The sequence below is a fragment of the Saccopteryx bilineata genome, chromosome 7, assembly GCF_036850765.1.
Source record: "Saccopteryx bilineata isolate mSacBil1 chromosome 7, mSacBil1_pri_phased_curated, whole genome shotgun sequence".
Taxonomy (NCBI): domain Eukaryota; kingdom Metazoa; phylum Chordata; class Mammalia; order Chiroptera; family Emballonuridae; genus Saccopteryx; species Saccopteryx bilineata.
Window position 1 is genome coordinate 46,617,526 of NC_089496.1, and position 20,811 is coordinate 46,638,336.

Below are 20,811 nucleotides of genomic sequence, written 5' to 3' on the forward strand. Positions count from 1 at the left end.
CCTAAAGCACTGTGAAGCGATTCTGAGATCAACAAATAGTTTAGCATCTCAAAACTAACCCTGCCACACTTTCTTAAACTCAACCTTTGAGAAATGTGACGAAGATGTGTAAAGTTCTTACTTAAGGAGATGGATTGTTTCACTAGAAACAATGGATGTAAAATTGTTTTTTCTCCTCCAAAATCTCCACACAAAAACAGAACAGCAACAACAAAAACCTACCTGCATGTGGAAGTCTGTGAGATGCTCCACGCAACCTACAGCGTCCTTTCCTTTGAAGTGGAGGCTCTTTTGTTTTCATGTCTCAGCAGTCTGAGAAACACCAGCAGTTAGCTAAAAGTGTTGACGTCAGTCTCAATACAACAGCTGGAGAAAGGATGTGGGAAGGACCACAATTATAACATTGTACAAGCAATCAACCCGAGAAGCATCAGATTATTTGCTTCTAAATAAGGTCAGTTGGTCCGTTTTAGAGCCCACACAGGCCCGTCAGTTTGGTATGAACGCTGAGAGTCGGGGATGAATGGAAAAGAATTGTAAGAGAGGCAGCGAGTCCAGTACTTGGGCCCTTTTGTGTCTCTGAATTTAGTGTGGCCATCTGTCCCCGGAGAAAAATTGGAGGGACAGCTGAGTATGTTGTGCCATCAGAGACAAAGGTCTCTCTGCCTCTGACCGGAATGCAGCAAGCTTGGAGGTCACCAGGAGTTTGATACCTGATGCTTTGAGGGACGCCACGGCAAGCCAGGATTATTCAGCCTTACTTAGCACCTTGGTAGGAAAGACGGCAAGGTTCTACCCTGGTCTCTCTTATTTCAACAGTCCTGGGAATGAGTTTGCAGTTCGGTCATATCTCTTTGCTGTCTTCCTCTTCTTTCCGGACTCCAACCCACAAGCAGAGACTACAGCAGACACTAACGAAGCCATCTCTAAGAGGAGGAGCCGGGAGAAGTTATCTGGCAGTATAAGGAAGTGTTCAGAATACGTAGCAGCAAACAGGCTGAGCTTAGTGGAGTTGATAAGAAAACTATCCCCTTGATTATCAGTCAGAAGTTTGGACTTATTTCACTTGCTCTTTATAGATTTTTCACTCGCCCACAGGAAGAGAGAGGGCCAGGTCTACGCTACCACAACAAGAACGTAGTGTCAATCTCCCTGCCCCCTCTCCAGATGTGTACTGAAACGAGTAGTAAGCCTGCACTCGGTACCCATATCCAGCTATTCAAAGTATTGAAGGGGGCCCTGGCCGGTTGGCTCAGTGGTAGAGCGTCGGCCTGGCGTGCGAGAGGTCCTGGGTTCGATTCCCGGCCAGGGCACACAGGAGAAGCGCCCATCTGCTTCTCCACCCCTCCCCCTCTCCTTCCTCTCTGTCTCTCTCTTCCCCTCCCACAGCCGAGGCTCCATTGGAGCAAAGATGGCCCGGGCGCTGGGGATGGCTCCTTGGCCTCTGCCCCAGGCAATAGAGTGGCTCTGGTAGCAATAGAGCGATGCCCCGGAGGGGCAGAGCATCGCCCCCTGGTGGGCAGAGCATCGCCCCCTGGTGGGCGTGCCGGGTGGATCCCGGTCAGGCGCATGCGGGAGTCTGTCTGACTGTCTCTCCCCGTTTCCAGCTTCAGAAAAATACAAAGTATTGAAGGGTGACCCACAGAGAGTGAAAATTAAAGTGAAAAACAGGTTTTCCCCACTGTTCCGAGCTGAATGAACGCCTGCAGCCTTCTCTGTCTCCGCGCAGGATTTAATGTTCTGTGGCTTTGGGGAAATAACATGCAGCCCAGAGTCGTCACAACCCCAGAACCCCAGACGTGTGTGTGGGATGCGCCGCGAGGGACAAAGGGAGAGAAACATGACCACACTGACTGTTTTTAAAATTAGAAGGCATTTGGTGGAAGGCAAGGAAAATAGAAAGGTTGCTATAAACTGGGTATGTTTATTTTTTGTGCAGCAAAACTTTCCTGAGTGCCAAGCTAAACTTGGTCTCATGCTAGTCACTGGAGATAGAGTCAATAGAAGAACTGTAAGGAGGGTCCCATTTAAAAAGTTTGTAAACTGTCCCCTAGGAAGGGGGGGGGGGGGATGAGTCCTTGTGTCAGTGGCTTAGTGGCCGACACTGCCTTTGCTACAAGTGGGGGCCAAAGATTTTCATGGAAAGACAACCAGACGGTGAGTCTGGTAGGACCCAGCTTCCTGCTCTGTAACCATAAAGGATATATCTTATACTCTACAAATATGAAATGCTACTTTTAATATTATTCTAATCTCAGACCTGGCCGTGTTCTTAAAGGCCTGCACCTGGGTCAGGGTCCCCTTGTTTCCAATGCCCTCCTCTTGTGATACCAGAAATGTGATCACTCGGTCAAGGGAGCCCCCAAAAGCCATGGCGCCTGGGTTTTATATCAGAGACTCACAAGAGTCCATTGATTAGGTAATAGCTAGTGATGATGATAAGCTCTATAGTGGTTCTTTGACCTCAAGGTTTTTTATAGCGATGGACAGTCATTCATTCAGAGAAATCTAATAAACACCTGCTTTGTGCCGGGTGTAAGGTGAGACACTGGGCTCTTAATTCTGACACACAGTGTCCGATCTCATAACTCTGGCAGTCTAGTGAGGCTCATAAGACAGTAATTTGAAGATCGTCCTGCTAGGTTATGGTTATACATTCTCAAGATGACAAGAAGGAAGGGATGGGAGATGAGGCTGGAAAGGTGACAAAGGCCGGACCACACGGGCCCCTGTGGGACATGGTGTGGATTTTTGCCTTCAGCTGAAGACCCAGCTGAAGACTTCAGTTTTCATTGGCCCGATGGGAAGAGGCGGTGTGGTGGGCATGAATAGAAGCGTGATCACATTTTGTGTTTGAAAGGATATTGATCCCTTTGTTTGGGCTTCCAGGGTATTCAATAGCATTGACCACGTTCACACTTCCATGTTCTCTAACAATCCCCCCAGAATTGAAGCCCTGGAGCTTAGTGTTGGGGCTCCTGGTGCTGGGAGCACAGCAGAATCCCTGCAGGATGGGTTTAAAGTCCGAGGCCCATCTCCAGAAATTTGAATTTAACTGGTCTGCGGTGGATGGTGCTTTGAGCATGGCGCGTGTTTGCGTGTTTGTTTATTTGCTTGTTTGTTTGTTTCCCGGGTGATTCTAAGGTTCCCACGGTTGAGACGCACAGGTTTAGCGAAAAGCACAAAACAGGGGCCCTCAAAGTGCAGTTCCTGAACCAGCAACATCAGTGTCACCTAAAACGTGTCAGCATCCAGATTCTTGGGCTCGATCTCACACTGACTGAGCCAGAGGCCCTGGCACTGTGGTCCAGCCGTCTGTGTTTTATCCTGGGGGTCCTGAGGCTGGCCCAAGCATGCGAAGACTAGTTTTAGAGGGTTGCAGACAAGAGAACCTGGAGTCTGAATCTGGTTCTAGATCTAGTTGAAAGTATCCCTATGCTGGGGAGTTGGGGACAGGTGCAAATCATTGAACTTCTCTGACCCCCCGGTCTCTTCACCTGTAAAAAGAGCAGGTGGAGTTAGACCTGTTCAAAGGTTACCTATGATGTTAAGAATCATTTGTACACACTAAATCTAACAAAGGTTTTATAATGTGGGAAGCTCAGAAAATACAGAAAAGAAAGAAGAAAATAAATGTCAGTTAAAATTTCTCCACCCAGAAACAACAACTGATGGCTTATTTCCAACAGTTTGGTGTGTCAGAGATATTCTGTTCTGCTATTTTTGTTTTTGTTTTTCCTGATATTCTCTGCATACATCTACTTATAAAACTGAGAATCACACTACAGATAGTTAAGGAACCTACTTCTCACCTAACATTATATCAGAGGCATATCCCTTCATCATTAAAAGTGACTTTATTCATTTTTGTTAGTGTCTCCATAACATTCCATTATATGTTTATACCATCATTTATTTGGCATGTTTCTTATCTTGGATGCTTACGCCTTTTCTCATTTCTTGTTATTGGTATGATGAATATCTATCTATCTGTCTACTATCTATCTATCCATCTAACTTTGTCTGAAGACCTTCTTAAGGAAATCCTAGAAATAGAATCATTGGATCATTCACAAGAGGCATTTGACGCATTGCCAACTTCTTTTCCCAGACAGGAGCCTCTTCATACAAACGCCAGCAGTATACTAGAGAGCTCCCCGCGTGACCCCCTCGCCAGCACCTGTAATGTTGACTCTCATTCCATACCCCGGCAAATGCCCGCAGCTGCAGGCAGGGTTTGTAGCCAGAGGCCTTGCTTGGGCTTTCAGCACCTAAGGGGATCTCAGATTCAAGAGACAGAGAAGTGAGAGGGGCCGCAGGAGCTCAGGGACTGGGGTAGTAACAGTGGGGAGACACATCTAGGGATGAATGATGACATTTTCAGTGAGTCCTCCATAAAAACGCAGAACTGGAATTGACTTGAAGTCTGCAGACCAACTGCAGATTGATGGTCCATCGGCTTTCTGGAAATTGGTGCTAATAAGGCCGAGTGTCATGATCTGAAGGGGTGGGCCTGCCTGAGCCAGGTGGAGAAGGGGCCGTTGGTTAGATGAACTTCTGAGGCCCCCTCTTGGCTTGTGATGCTAGCTTGCTAATGTCAGCACAGAAGGAAGGTATTCCTCTTTCTCCCACTGTCTCTCTCTCTCCGGGGCACCTCACATGCGTGCGGTCGCCCCATCAGGCTTTGGTGTCCCATGTCACCCAGCCCGCTGGCCCGCTCTTGCCTCCTTGTCTTCAGCTGACCACCTTCCTTGTACTGCCTTCCTGTTGCCTGATTCCTTCTTGGATTCAGGATCCGAATCAGAAGAAGAGCAGTGAGAGGCCATAGAAAATAGAATCCCAAAACTTGTTTGTAAATAAGGACAAGGGAAGTGGTGAGTTTATGTCACCATTTATTTATAACTCACTTCCAAAAGTAGCTTCAGTAGTGCCAGCTTTGGAAGAGGCCCCAAGGTGAACAAAAGTCTCCTCCTTAAAAGCCAGACCAGGGAACACCAGCCCTGTGAGTCGGGAACCGGTTGACAGTGGGGAAGAGAATGATTCTGACATCTAACCCCTGGATATTTTTTAATGTGAACACTGTTTGGATGAGAGGCAGTTTAGAATATTGTTAAAAGCATAGATTTAGTGTACACCCCAAAGAACAGAGAACAGGTGTTCAAACAAAAACTTGTTCAAGAATGTTCTTAGCAGTACTACTTGCACAGGCCAAAGGTGAAAACAATCTGAATGCCCATCAACTGGTGAATGGTGGGCAGAATGTGTTCTATCCATACAGGGGACCGTCATCCAGCAGTGACATGCTGTGAGACACTGATACATTCCACAGCATGGATGAGCCTTGAAAACATGCTAAGGGAAGGAAGTCCGACACAGAAGGCCATATGTTGTATGATTCCATTTAGTTTGACTTATTCTGAATAGGCAAAGCCAGAGATAAAAATCCGATTGGAGGTCGCCAGGGGCTAGAGGGAGAGGCAAACGGTGTGTGACACCATCGTGAGTATCGGGTTTCATTTTGGGTGGTGGGAATGTTCTAGAACTAGATCTTGGTAATGATAGCAGAGCATTGTAAATATATCTAGTGCCACTGAATTGTACACTTTAAAATGGTCAAAATGGTGGATGTTATGTTATGTTTATTTTATCACAGTAAAAAAAAAAAAATTAAAGAAACTTGTTCTTGGGGGAGGCAGAGAGCATAGACCTGGTTAATTGTGTCTGGGTGCTAATGCCAGTCCTACCACGTACTAGCTCTGTGAACTTGGGCATGTCACTTAAACCCCTAGTTCCCATTTCCTCATCTATAAAGTACGGAGAATTATAACAGTACCTACCTCATAGGATTATAAATCTTAAATGAGTCAAAATATGTCAAGTGCTTCATACAATACCTTGCACCCAGGAAGCATGCTATAAGCACATGTGCCATCCACCTAACCCCAGTATGCTCCGCTGCGGGCAAGTTTGCCTCAGAAGGGGGATTTGGCAATGTCCGGGGAGACTTTGGGTCACCATAGTCGGGGGGGCTTTACTGGCATCTGGTGAGCACGGTCAAGGGATACCGCTGTGCATCCTACAGCGCACAGCCTTCCACAGCAAATAATTATCTGGCCCCAAATGTCAATAGTTCCGATACTGAGAATCCCTGATTTAAACAGAGCAGGTAGGGAAATGTGCTTCATCTAATGAAGGTATAGATTTAAAAAAAAAATAGGTCAGATAGACAATTCTGTTAGAAAAACAACTGTCAGCAAAAAAATGTACGAAATGTCCATATACATAAAAAGATGCCTTAGTTATTGTGGGGGACATAGAAGAAGCCAAAGCACTGTCCTTGAGAAGGCTGGCTGAAGGAGAACCCTGTGTGCTGCAGTTATCGAAGAGGGAAGTTTCCACCAAGAGACATTTGTCCCCATTTTCCCTTTGATAAGAGGGTGATCTAGGGTCAGCCGCACGACTCACACTAATGTTCCCTCAATGCAACACTCCTGGTTTACCCAAAAGAGGCATCTTAAGTGAACAGTGTGTGGTCCTTTCACGAGTCTGAATGTGTCTCGTGTTTGAGCCAATTCTATTGAGCAGATATCTGAAAAAGAAGTCACTGTCACCAACAGAAATTTTAAAAATTACTTATTACAATAAAGGCACTGACAAACTATCAAAGCTCCTTGTATTCAACCACCCATATACCAAAAAGAAAAGGAGACCCTTTGGCCCACTTTCCATTTAAAGAACTATGTTATAAGATTCTAAAAACCACGAAACTATATAATTAGCCTAGTTCACACCACGGAATCTGTTCTTACACGGAGTGGTTCAACGTCAAAAGGTGTCTTGATTTGCTAACAGTGAAGCTTTGGGAATAAGAGACCCTTATTCCTCCTCCTCTGTGTCATTTTTGCCTTTAGGCTAAGGATTAGAAGCCTTTCCGAGGTATGCCATGCCTTCCCTCAGTCCCTGTGAGTGGCAGATGTCCTGTAGGATGGGGCAATGGGAAGGGGGGCTGAGGAGTCTGGTGGAACCCATCAGAAGGACAGACCCCTGAGCTCCAGGTCCTTGGAAGCTAAAACAGGTGACGGGTGATCATAGGATAGACCAAGAGATCCCACCCCTTTCCACACCTTTCTTCACAACTCTGGCTTCCTCTGTGGCAGTGGTCCCCAACCCCTGGGCCGCAGACCGGTACCAGTCCGCAGAGAAAGAATAAATAACTTACATTATTTCCGTTTTATTTATATTTAAGTCTGAAACGATGTTTTATTTTTTAAAAATGACCAGATTCCCTCTGTTACATCCATCTAAGACTCATTCTTGATGCTTGTCTCGTAAGTTCGACAATTATATTTTAAAATACCACAGTTTTTACGCCGGTCGCGTAATCTTATTTTCTGCATTTATTCGTCCCACCCTAAAGGCCGGTCCGTGAAAATATTTTCTGACATTAAACCGGTCCGTGGCCCAAAAAAGGTTGGGGACCACTGCTCTATGGCACAGTACTCTCCAGCACCTACCATGGCAAGGGACTTTATTAGAGACTCTTGTAGGCGAAACAGAAGTGAATCAGACATAGGGCCTGTCACAGTGAGTCTTCAAGAAGGCAGGGGGAGCAGCCCTGTTATAAATCACTCTCATGTGGGCTAGAAAGTGATACGGACAATAAGAAAAACATGGGGAAATGCTACGGGACTTCAGAGGAGAGAGTTTGCCGCCCGTGGGGAGTTAGGGGAAGTCTTTTTGGAGATGAGGGCATTTTAATTAGGGTGTGAATGTTGGTGAAAATGTAGACAGGTTGAAATTATGCTGGAACATGCTACCGGACACAGCAAGCTGCTGAGGTGCGAGGCTGAGTCTGTCAGAGAAGAGGCTTCGCAGGGTTCATGGAGGGGCGGGGCGCCTGGGGAAATGGATGAGCCGATGGATTGGGGCAATCCAGGACCTGGTAAGTCATGGAGAGTCGCTGACATTTTCTGAGCACGTGGGGCGGTGACTAGACTGGGAAGACCGTTGTGCAGGTGTGTGTAGGGGTCCTGGAGAGATATGAAGGGGCAGAGTCATTGTGGGGCAAGCACGGTGAGGAGGGGACAACGTGGCTAGTACATCAGATAAAGAACTTGGCAGGACAAGATGGTGGATGTGGCAACACTGGCCTACTGAGGCACCAGGACTTGGTGGTGTTCAGGAGCCTGGGTGCTGGACACACGTGTTCTGGGTTCTAGTCCTGACTCAGCCCCTTAAACCGGCTACATGTCCTCGAGCAAATGGCTTCACCTCTCGGTGTGCTTCAATATCTTTATCTGAAAAATGGGAAGAAAAGTCTTGTTCCTCACATACCCATGAGCTGAAATTCAAGAAGTGCACACAACACAGTCTAAATATTGTCTGGCACAATGTAAGCCATTGAGCTCAATAGTTCAAAAGAAAAGAATGGCTGGGAACAAGAGGATGAAACTGAAGGTAACAAGAGGATGGAATGGGAGAATACCCTTCTGAACCTAGCTGGGGTGAGAGTGACTGCCAGGAATAGAAATTACACAAGGCAATGATCGATCTTTTGAACTCTCCACAACACTGCGTGGAGGGGCTGGAATATGGAGCCATATTTCAGAAGAGGATGGGATGCTATTCATGGACCACCCATCCATGCAGTGGTCCAGCCATCTACTCAAGTTCTTACTTTCTAGTTGTAAGGACATTGACTTGACTGTCTGGGCATTCACTACCTTAAACTTTGCCACACAACAGATCAGTTCTTCCCAGCACCTAATGATTCCCTCGCTTCCATCAATGAAGGAATCTGGGACCCAAACTAGGGTCCCAGGAGAGACCATCAATCAGATGGGGCTCTTTGAAGAGCAAGGAAGGCTTTAGGCTTGTGCACGCACAGAATGAACACTGAAGATGTTTTATTTGAAAGAAAAGCAACTGTGATGATTTGGTTTGGGTTAAGGAACGCTGTCTGTGTGGGTTGTGGGGGGCTGTCGGGAGTTGTCGGGGAGAAGAGAGGCTGGGGGTTCCCCTGGAGCTGGACACCCTACCTCTTGTTTTGTCTGTAGAACTCGGAGCTGAAATACTACACCCTTCTTCCGTGCCCCGTTCGCTGCTCAGACTGTTCTAATTTAGTGCATGCATATGAATAAAAATTGAACTTTCAAGTGCTGGGGCAGATTTTTTTTTTTTTTTAAAGAGACTCCAGCTTGATCCCTATAAGGTTAGATAATCGTTAGGGTTTAAAGGTTTAATCTGCTGGAGTACATCCCGGGATGGGGTTTGGAGTCCCAAAATAATTGGATGCAGCCTCAGGCTTTGAACATCAGAGGGGTGTGTGTGTGTGTGTGTGTGCGTGCGTGTCTGTATGTGCGTGTGCGACACGTGCCAGTGAGCAGCAGAGGTCCCGCAGTGCTGGTGGAGCTGCCCGCCCCTGCGTCCCGCATTGACTCCTCGGTGGCTGGCTGACTGGCCACAGCATCTGGGTGGCTGTGCACATGAATGTGTGCTATTGTTCCAGGCACACGCCGGCCTTAGGAAATAGCACCACACAGGCCTGTCCTTATTCAGAGACAGAGCCCCCTCCATCACCCAGACCGGCCCTTCCAGGTCACATGCCCCAGGCCACTGCAGACAGGAGGGACGCTGCCTCCAGTCTGCTGCCTAAGGGTAGCTGCAGTGCCCGAACCGGTCGGAACCGGACAGCCCCCAGCGTCCCCGGCTCCTCAGGGGACGCGGAAAGGCTCTGGAGTCCGGACGCTATGTTCTCCGAGGAACTGTGGCTGGAAAATGAGAAAAAGTGCGCTGTGGTCCGGAAGCCCAAGCAGGGCAGGAAACGCCAGGAGCTGCTGGCCGTGGCCTTGGGGGTGAAGGTGGGAGTCACCGGCGGCTTTCTCTGGCCCCCTCTCAAACTCTTTGCCTGTCCACAGATCTCCTCCCTGGTCAGGAGGGCCGCCCTCACGCACAACGACAACCACTTCAACTATGAGAAGACACACAACTTTAAGGTAAGCGAACCTCTGCGTTCCCTCTGCTGTTCCCAAAGGGCAGGCGGATGAGTACGGTCTACGCCTTCTGCACGGCCTGTACTTGGATATAGAGTACTGAGACGGCGGCTCCCTTCCCGCCCACAGTTAGCTACTTGCTTTGGACCGGGTCACACTGGAGACCTCAGAAAGCCGTTTGCTTGCGACTGGTGCCTAGACACACCAATAGGTGTATTCACTTAGTCCTGGAGAATTCGGCCTTTTTCCCCGCTTCAGATCCGCTTGTTCAGTGAAAGGAAAAACAGCATGCCCCATCTGTGGCATTTAGCGACCTTCTGGTGTCACCGAGCAGTACTTTCCACACCAGGTGGCAGTGGGGGTACTGCCATCTCCCAGAAAGTGAGAACAGTTGCCCGGTTCACGCTCTGTGTTGGGCCTTTTGTTTTCAAGGACGCTAGCTCCCTTGGTTTCTGTGCGGACAGCTGTGACAGCAAGTGATGACAGGCCATGCCGTCCCGTCGCTTCTGTCTGTGCTCTGGGTGCCAGGGGCACCCCGGCCGCCTTGCGGGGCTCCCTCGGGTCGCAGCCTTGATCCTGCTCGCCAGACCAAACAAACAGATAGGGCGAGTGGGCGGGAATCGACGTGGGTTCTTCCCACGTGTGTTTGTAAACTGGGAATACTGCTACATTCATTTCAGGCGAGCCCTGGTAGACACGGCCTGCCCTCAGAAAATGACGGCTTCTTTATTTCCATTCCCCTCAGTGTGTTTTCCAAGCAGGGCTCCGGGAGGGGGGTGGGGTGGGGGTGGGGGTGGGCTGGAATTGCTCTGCACTGAGGATGCAGTTAGAAGTTACACCCCAGCCAGTGGGCTGACGACTCGGAAGTTGGAAAGCGTGGAGAATCCAGGATGAAAAGAAGAGGCAGGAAAGACAAATTATGCATTGCCTTCTTTTTAAAAAAACTCTTCTTTCCTGTAAGGCCAGAAGCCCAAATGACTATTGGGACCAGAGCAGCTCTTTGTCAGAGCTGGCCAAGGAAACCTCTTTTATTCTGTTGCTTTCTGATCCCTCCTCAGGACAAATGTGCGTCTATGAAATACACATTCGTGTTAGTTTGGTCCTTTTGCCGTGCTTCCGTTTTTAGAAAGCAAGCCGCTCTGGCATTTGCATGCTATAATTGAACGGAGGAATGGGATAGTTCAGCCGTCCATATTTAGGTGAGGGTGAAGAATCGCAGTATTTTTATAGAGCTCTTGACATTTCTCCCACCACCGAATAGTGGCAGGTCTAATTTGGGTCATAAGAAGCCTGTATGTTTATTTTTCTTTTTCTTGTTTTCTATCTTGACCTTCTTTAGTGTTTTTACCTCAATGTGTTTTTCTCCCTTTGGGCAGAAATCCTGATCCTTTCTTTGCATCTCGGTGACACACTATCATGGGTGGTAGGATGGGTCTTCTTGAACTTGCAAATTCTTTTTCTTCCTTTTGAAAATTCCAATTCTTCTGGCTTTGTGGTACAGTTAGGATTATACCTTATGTGGTATGTGTTTGCATGGAACAATTTCTCTCTCCCTCTCTCTCTCTCTCTCTCTCTCTCTATGTATTTATATATATACATTGTGCCTTAGCTTGTGTAAAAAACATGATTGATACTTTCAAAACTAATTTCGGTGTTTTAGTCTTCAATCTGTGAATGGAAAATGACATTTGAAACAAAAAAGTACTTGAGTCTGATTTTCTTAAATAGTCCTGTTGCCAACACGATCTATATTAATGGCTCATCACTAAAAAAACACAAATGGCAGTTTAAATGTTTGCTTGAAAAGTCAGTGTCTGTTCCCTGTGACCCCTTCTCACTTCGAGCCAATGAAAGGAGGAAAAGCAGGGGCCAGGGCGGTCTTGAGAGAGGACACTCCAGCCAGACAGGAGCCTTTCTCTTCCGTGTTTTAAATGGATGTCTTTGAGACGTAGCAGGCCCTTGAGTAGCTGTGTCCGCTGATTGTGGCTTTCAATGGTACTGCTGGTGCCACCGTCCTTAAGAATAAGTGGCTGGAGCCAGAGGGGGTTAGTTCTCTGTTACTCCTTGCCCTTCCCTCTCTCATTCAGCCTTTCTTCTCTCTCTCTCTCTCTCTCTCTCTCACACACACACACACACACACACACACACACACACCATTGTCTTTGGAGGAACCATCTAAGACCAGGGTTTTTAGGAACACGACACTGAATGAAACTGAAGAAGGAAAATTCTTATGGGGCTCCAGGATGCCTGGGGGTGGACAGTCCCCTGGTTATAGAAAGAAAGAAACCCTCCGGGGTAGACAGCTTAGAGACACTAGCTATAATCCTTTCCTCCCTGTTTGGGAGAATCCCCTTAAAGGCTCACATCAATGTCTAACTCTTCCCACTGGGTTCCGCTTGAAGTAGATCACGAAGCTACTCTGAGCCGAGTTCTTATCCATATTAATATCTGGAAGCCTAGGCATTCTGCAGCACAAGTCAGTCTTGGTCTCTCTCTGGTTATAAAGAAGCAGCTCTATTCTTTTGGTTCCGTATTTTACAGTGTACCATCAGTTCTGTGTCGTTCTGGAGCTTGGACCAGCCCTCAGCACATCTGGAAGAAAGTGACATTTGTCTCTGGCAAACTCTCCACCTTTTACCTTGTTTCTCTCTTGCCTCCCGCCTCATTGCTCCTGGTGGCTGAGTTACCCCATCGGTCCCCTCTGCAGAGACCTGGCAGCCCCAGATCCAAGATCTGAGCTTCTCCTCTCCCCCGCCCCCACCCTTTCCTCCAGGCTTTGCATTCTGCTGAGACGCTGCACGTTATCATTAACTTGAAATATCACCTGTTTCCCAACAAACCGACCAGGTTTATTCATAAACCCTTTCTTGGGTGATTGAACAAGATTAGCTATTGCTCCTCAGAGAGAGCATATGCTCAGTTTCAAAAGGGCTTGTTTATGAAAAGGACAGCTTAAGGAGTCTCGTGGTCAAGTTTTAAGTGGGTCCTTTGGAGACCGAAAGCATGATGCCTTTAACCAGTGGAATCTCATTCGTGGCCGGGATTTCGGGCAAGTGGAGAAACAATTCTTGGACAAGGTTCTCACATAGGTGAGGGAGTGCCTCTTCTGCCTGCCAACGTATGACTCAAAGTTTATCTCACACCTCCTTGGCATGTTTCTAGGTAAATATTGGGACACTGTCACCGTATATCCTTCCAAACCAGCAGAACCTGGTGGAAAGGCGAGAGGCTCTGACAGCAAACCCAACAGCGACTCTTTGCTCAGCCAAACCCCAAGAAGTATCTTGGCCAAAATAGTCCCACAAATGTAAATCGTCTATTAACAAGTCCAGCCCACATCAAGTGCTTAGCAGTTATTAATTTTACACTGAGTTTTTTCTATTCCAAAGAACATATCATTCAAAGGGACTATTCTAAATGACTAAATGGCTGATTCTGGCATTTTAAGTCCAAAGAAACAGTTCTTTTGTGTTTTGTTGGGAGAAAAAAAAGCACCAGTGATGGTGGTACATGTTAGTTAGTAGGGCATATTTGAAAGTTCTAGTAAGAAGAAACTATTTATCGATTTTTTTTTTTAGAGAGAGAGGAGTAAGAGAGAAAGAGAGAGAGAGAGAGAGAGAAGGGGGAGGAACAGGAAGCATCAACTCCCATATGTGCCTTGACTAGGCAAGCCCAGGGTTTCAAACCGGCAACCTCAGTGTTTCAGGTTGACGCTTTATCCCACTGTGCCACCACCGGTCAGGCCAAGAAGAAACTATTTAGACATGCGATTTTCTTCTTAAATATGGATTGAGGGCTGATTACATACCAGGCACTGCCAGGTACAAGGGAGACAGAGGTGGCATAAGGGTGTGAACCCTTTCTTTCTGGGTGGCCCTCATCCAGAGTGGTTTGGTGCTCAGGGGACATTTGGCAATGTCTGGAGACACTTCTGATTCTCACGACTGAGCTTTAAGGGCACTTGGTAGAAGCCAAGGATGCTGCTGACCATCCCACAGTGACCAGGACAAGCCTGCACCACAGGAGTCCTCCGGCCCAATAGCAAAGTGCCAAGATTGAGAAAATTTGAAATAGACAATGGGGGGGGGGGGGGATTGAGCAGGGAAGTGTCAAAAATTTGGTATAGCCTTGGTCTGGCAGCTCAGTTAGTTAGAGCATCATCCTTATACACCAGGGTTGTAAGTTTGATCCCTGGTCGGGGCACATACAAGAATCAACCAATGAGTGCATGGATAGGTGGAACAACAAATCAGTGTTCCTCACTATTTCTCTCTCTCTCTCTAAAAAATCAATAATTTTTTTTTTTTTAATTTTGGAACAGACACCCTCCTATTTCTGTGAGGAAGTTCGCTACCCAAAGAAGATGTCACTTCATGCAATGGGATGATTCCCCAAAAGCTATGTGGCAGTCAAAGTTTTAGAAATTAAACCCTATCTTCAATGTACTAGAACAGCTTCTGAATAGTCAAATCTGGGAGCCAGTGGCCCTGAGGCTGAGAGACGGGCCCTCCTGTGGCCTCTGCTCAGCGGGCCCCCCAGGAAGACCTGGGGTCCCTGTCCCTGACCGAGTGGTTCCCCTCGGCCATCTTTCTCACATCTGAAAAGGTTCGCTGCAAGGTCAGTATTTCATCTGATCTTTCAAGAGGGAAAAGTCCCAAGTTCAACCTAGTTTCTCACATGAGTCCAGAGTCACATGCTTCTGGGAAATGCAGTAGATTATAGGGAAGATGCTTGGCCGAGACTGGAGGCCCGGAGCTGCTGCCCACGGGCCAGCCCTCCTGCTCTGCAGCTCCTCAGGTAATTCTGGGCAAAGGCTAGACGAGCTGAGCCCCGAACCAGTGGCTTGTAGCTGAGGCGACCTTCACCACAGCGAGCCCCCTCCTAGATGCATATAAAGCAGCTAAGAAAAGCTGCCTTTTACCCAGAGTCCATTTTAAATCAAAGTAAAAGAAGAAAATTCTCGTTTTGAATATAAATAATAAAAATGACAAACTGAGATGATACGGTTTTAGTCTACACCGTGATTCCCTACCGGGGTTATTTTGTCCCTAGGGTCACAGTTGACAATATCTGCAGACATTTGTGTTGGTTCTAGCTGAGGGGGCATCTGGCAGTAGAGGCCAAGGGTGCTGCTGAACATTCTGCAATGCCCCAGGATGTACCCAGCCGAAACGTTGATGGTGCCAAGGTTGAGAAACGCTGATGTATAAAAAGAAGCAAAATTTCCCATCATAAGTAGCGCTTGCTGCTCCTTACGGTCTCAAACCTGGACTGAGTTGATTGTGCACTTGGGCGGCATCTACATTGACCCATCAAAACATATTTGCTATGGAACCACTGGGGAATAACTGCCTTCCAGACTCAACAGATGTGAGACAAATAACATCCTGCTCATTTAGAAAGTGTCAAGTCAGGGGATCCTTGCGAAACACTTGAGCTTTTCCTTGACAATTCCTCTTGCTCTTGTTTTTATAAAATGGCCGTTCCTGGGCGATTTGTCAAACATCCCTTATCTCTGCAATATCATCTCTTTCTGTTTGGTGTGGTTTTTGAATTCCAGGCAGACCATGCCCAGTATAATAGTCTTGGACAGACATTCTTCCTGTCTGGGGTATTTTCTTCCTGTCTAGAGTATTTTAGATACTGCCCTAAAGTTTGCAAAAATGTTCTTTTTGAAAAGATATTCTTGAAAATCAATAAGCTTCAGAGATTGGAAAAAAAAAAAAACACTGACTAGTGACTTTTCAAGATACGGAGTATTTCACTGGAATAGTTGATGTAATAACTCAACCCGAAATAAAAATGGGTTCAGAGAGAGTGTCACAGCATGTCCATGGAGTCTCCTATTGAGAGATTGTCCCTGTGGACCCAAAAGAAAATTGAACACTGTATCAGCCATGAAAATAAACCGTGGTCCATCACAAAGAGGAAATTAGGCAGCGGGCCTAAAATAATGTTTCGCTAACTTTACGTTACCCTCACTCCCCATTTTGTTTGATTTCTGTGGGAATGTGCGGCCACTCGGAGTTCTTTGCTTGGCTGGAGAAATGAGATCGCAGGCAGTGGGGCCATACTGATGGGAAAGGAGGTTGGTAAATATGGGTGGGGCTGATAAGCATTAAATGCAATTTTGCTGTGTTTCATTCTTTTTTAAAATACTGGGGAAAAGTGAAATTTGAGAAAACCTGTGATCATATCCGGTGTTTCCCGAGCATTTAGCAGGCCAGGGTTTACTTGGTCTATGGGTAGGAAATGCTGTAGCTACTCTCCTAATTTCTAAATATCGCATTTCCATTTTTACCCCAAGGTATGGAGGGATTTCCCATGCAATTTCTTTATGCACTAGAGATGTTCCAGAGATTAATTTGGCCACTTTTTATTTTTCCCAGCATGACTTACAAGAAAAGAATGTTTTCCAAAAACCAAGCCTACCTTCATTGGCTTTTGGCTATGCTGTTTTCTCTTCTTGGAATATTCTCCTCAAGAACTCTGTCTCCCCAGTCAAGCATCACTTCCCCAGCAACTCAGTCTTTCCCAGTCTGGTGAACTCCTATCTACCCTTCAAAACCCAGTTTGAATATCACTTTCCCCAGCCTTCTTGGGAAGAATTTGTTATTCTCACCATTATACTATCATAGGATATTTATTTATGTTACCTATTTATTCTTGCAGATGAGATCCTTGAGCACAGGGAGGTCTGGGCTCCTCTGATCTATTTTGACTTTGGATATCTGTGGACTTCTAAAATGCCAGGTTCAAAGTAGGCAGTCAGCATGCAAGTGTTGAATAAATGAGTTAATAATAAATGAGAGGGTGAACAGATGGTTGAAAGAGAAAATAGTTAATCTCTCTGACATCCTTCCCCCACCCGTATGTAATGCCATTTCTGGGATGTACCCAGTCTCTCTATATGTGTGACTTGGTTTCTGACCTTCCCACTCACCACCATCCTGCATGATGTCTTACTTTCTGTAACTATAGAAGTCTTAATCTATGTTTGGATGTGTTTCCCTACATTCTTCCACTTATTCAAAATATTGTGGCTATTCTTTTCTATTCTTTCGTATGGAATTTAAGGTCATCTTGTCAACTATTGTGCAAACCAACGTGGAATGGAGATTTTTATTAAAATTGCATTGGATTCATCAATTCTTTTGGAGGATAATTTAACTTTCATAATACTGGACATTGCCATGCAGGAGTATAGAATATTTCCTTATTTATATCTGTAATGGCATTTATTTAATTGTTTTCTAATGATTTTAGATTTTTGCTGTTGTGGTAAATGTAGTCTTTGATTTTTATTATTTAATAAAATGTTATTATTTTTGTATAGCAATGCTACTTACTCTTTATATTGCTCTTTTGTTAAGCCAACTTGATGAAATTGTTTCTTCTTCCAATTATATATTGTATTTCTGGTTTTATTATGCTGGCTAAACTCTATAGAATCACTCTCAGGAGAAACATTGATACCAGACAGACTTATCTTTTTGCTGACCGTAAGGGAAATTTTTTCAATGTTTCATATTTAAATGTGATGTTTATTATGTATGTTACATAGATACCTTTCATCAACTATTTTCAGGAGGGTTCCCTCTATACTTAGCACATTAAATGCCATTATGAATAAATGTTGAATTATACTTGATTGTTGGTATTCAAATTTTTTAGATGATTATGTGGTTTCTCTTGTTTTGTTATTGTGAATTCTAGCAATATGTCAACTACCTTAAATTCATGAAATAAACCCTCCTTGGTCAGGACATTTTTTTTTTAATATAATGCTATATTCAGTAGGATCTTTTTGAAAAATATTTGTATTCATAGTTGAAATTGACCTATAATTTTACTGTTATGTACTTTTCTTATAAATAGTTTTTGAATCCAGGTTATATTAGCTTCATAAAGCAAATTTTCTTTTTTCTCTCTCTGTTCTGGAATAATCTGTATTGGCTAGAGATAATTTGCTTCTTAAAAATTTGATAAAACTTAAAAAAATCATTTGGGATCAGTGACTATTTGGGTAATTGTTTTACTACAGATTTAATTATTTAAATTAAATTTAGGTTTTTAATATTATTTTGAGTCATTTTGATCATTTATATTCTTTTTAAAATTATCCATTTCATGTAACTTAACTTTGTAGGTATAAAGTTAGTATTCTCAAGGCTTTTGTTTTATATCTTTACTGTATCTGTATTTCTATCTTCTCTTTTACCATTTGAGCTTTTTCTTTTGACCACTCTTGCCCAAGGTCTGCCTATATTCTAAATCTTATTTAAAGTCACTTTTTAGGCTTTTTTATTATTTTTTATATTTTTCTTTCTATTTCATTATATTTTGCAAAATAATCTTTTTTGTTGTTTTACTCTACTTTTGTCCTTTAACTTTATAAAGAGTATACTTAGCATATTAATTTTCAGCCTTCAATTTTGAATAGTCTATTATTCTTGGTATGTCTCTGAGTGAATGTCTGTGAATGGAAACTCTTGGAGTTTGTCTGAAAATATCTTTGTTTCACTCTTGCTCTTGAATGCTAATTAGGTAGGTATAGAAGTTAGGTTGGCAGTAATTTTCTCTGAGCACTTGATAAAATTATTCCATAATCTACATGTCCCTTTTTGCTGAGGAAAAGTCTATTTCCATTTTAATTGCTTCCCTTTAGCAAGCTTCCTGTTTTAGGGATTTGCTTGTCTTTTGGTATTCTGTGGTTTCACTGTAATCTTCGTAGGTGTAAATTATTTTTTATTTATTGTGTTTGAGATTTATCGAGCTTTTCTAAATCTGGAGGTGATGTGTCTTTTGCTAATTCTGGAAAAATCTCAACTGTTTCTCTTTTTGAATATTGCTTTTGTATGTGCCCTAAATGTCATCATCTTTCAGCCTTTCAGGATTGTAACTCTTTTGCTTCTCTCTCTTTTGAATGTCTGGTCTCTTCTGCCTGTTGTGACGATCTCTCATCCACAAGTCAACATGTCCTATGCCCTAATGTATCCCATCCATTAGTTTAAAAAAAAAATCCTCTCTTGACCCTATATTGACCTGGAGCTATCTTGTTGCTGTGCTGGACATCACAGCCAAATTTCTTTGTGGCACTTTAGTTGTTCATTGATTGCTTTCTCATATGTGCCTTGACCATGGGGCTACAGCAGACCGAGTAACCCCTTGCTCAAGCCAGCAACCTTGGGTCCAAGCTGGTGAGCCTTGCTGTAACCAGATGAGCCCACGCTCAAGCTGGCAACCTCAGGATCTCGAACCTGGGCCCTCCACATCCCAGTCTGACGCTCTATTCACTGCGCCACCGCCTGGTCAGGCTACAGCCAAATTTCTTGATGAATTTGTCTTTGCATTTCTCCACTTGCATACCTCCCATCTATTCGAATAACTCAGTTCACTTGAATATGACTTCTGTCTTCACTGATCCAAGGAGATTGCTTTTGCCAAGGTTGCTAATGACTTCCATGTGTCTGAATCAATATTCAGTCCTTAATTAACTTGACCTCTTTTCAGCATTCAATGGCTGACCACTCCTTCCCAAAACCTCTCACCTCTTGGCTTCTGCGACACTTTATTCTATTGGTTCTCTCTTCTAAATGCTGGTGCACTGAGGGCCTGGGCTGTTTTCTTCACTTTCTTTTCTGTATCTCTAACAGTTTTTATTTACTCACATGATTTAAAATGCCATTTATTTGTCAGGGATGGTCAAACATATACCGCCTGCCTTCACATTTCCTCTGAGCTATTGAATTATGTGTGCGAATTTCTGCTTAACCTCACACTTAGGATTTTAGTGATATTTAACCTTAGACTGTTCAAAACTGAACTTCTGAATTTTCTTCCCCCTAAAAAAGTATCTTCCCCGTTTCAGGCAATGGCATCACTATCCACTTGGTTTATAAAGCTAGAGTCTCAGCATCATTCTTGATTCTTCCCCCCTTCAAAGACCCCATTTGTTCTTTTATCAAGTCCTGCAAATTCTATCCTCCAAATATGTCTCAAATCCATCCTGATCTTCACCTCTATTATTGTATTTCTCAACTAGAAACTATGGCCTAGTTTCTGAATCATTTCCACGACTAATATTCTTCCATCCATTTCAATACATCAGATTGAAATATCACTTGTTGAAAATCATCTTCCCACTTAAAGTCCTTCAAGTACTTCCTTTTGGAGCTAGATTAAAGCCAAATCCATGCTCATTAATAAAGCCTTCAAGGCCCTTTCCTACTTTCCCCTTCCTCCCAGTCCCCACACACACACCACACACACTCTGGCATCTGGCCACCCTAGCCTTCGCGTTCCTTAGTCACACCTCGCTCGTTTGCTCTGGCTGGGGTACCAGCCAATGAGACTGCTCCTTCCAGTCAACCAGAAGGGACTTCCAGCTTATACATCCATCAGCCACACCAGGGCTTGCTGAATATGGACCCTATAGTTTCAGCCAACTCCCCGATTTTTTAAAATGACTTTTTGGAAGTGGCTGAGAACCTTAAAACATTTCAATTATCCCATAATCATGTCTTATTTATACTTGCCTGGATATTCTACAGATGGGCCGCTTTGATCAAAAGGACACACACAGTAATTGCATTTTGAGTTCCAGAACTTGCTGAGTTAAACACAGGTTGCAGCGGCCAGCTCGGACTACCTCGGGTTTGTCCACCCGGTGCCTTGTTTGGGGTGGCGAGAGTCTCAGGCTTTAGCTGAGAGCATGGCCTTATAATCTTACTGTTTCTCCACATTCCTTTCCAATGCTGGCCCTGGCCATGGTTGATCGGTGTAAGATTTTCAAAGATCAAAGCGCATCTCTGTT

The 20,811-nt window shown here is 44.7% G+C and overlaps 1 protein-coding gene across 2 annotated transcripts in view; it reads left to right on the plus strand.

The window, feature by feature from the left end:
• The window catches only part of CHN2 (chimerin 2), a 235,154-nt gene that overhangs the window by 197,554 nt on the left and 16,789 nt on the right, over window positions 1-20,811 (plus strand). For both annotated transcript variants that reach the window (XM_066238512.1, XM_066238511.1), the window contains one exon: window positions 9,918-9,995. In XM_066238512.1, coding sequence (XP_066094609.1) covers window positions 9,918-9,995 — 78 coding nt within the window. The remainder of the gene's footprint in view (window positions 1-9,917; window positions 9,996-20,811) is intronic.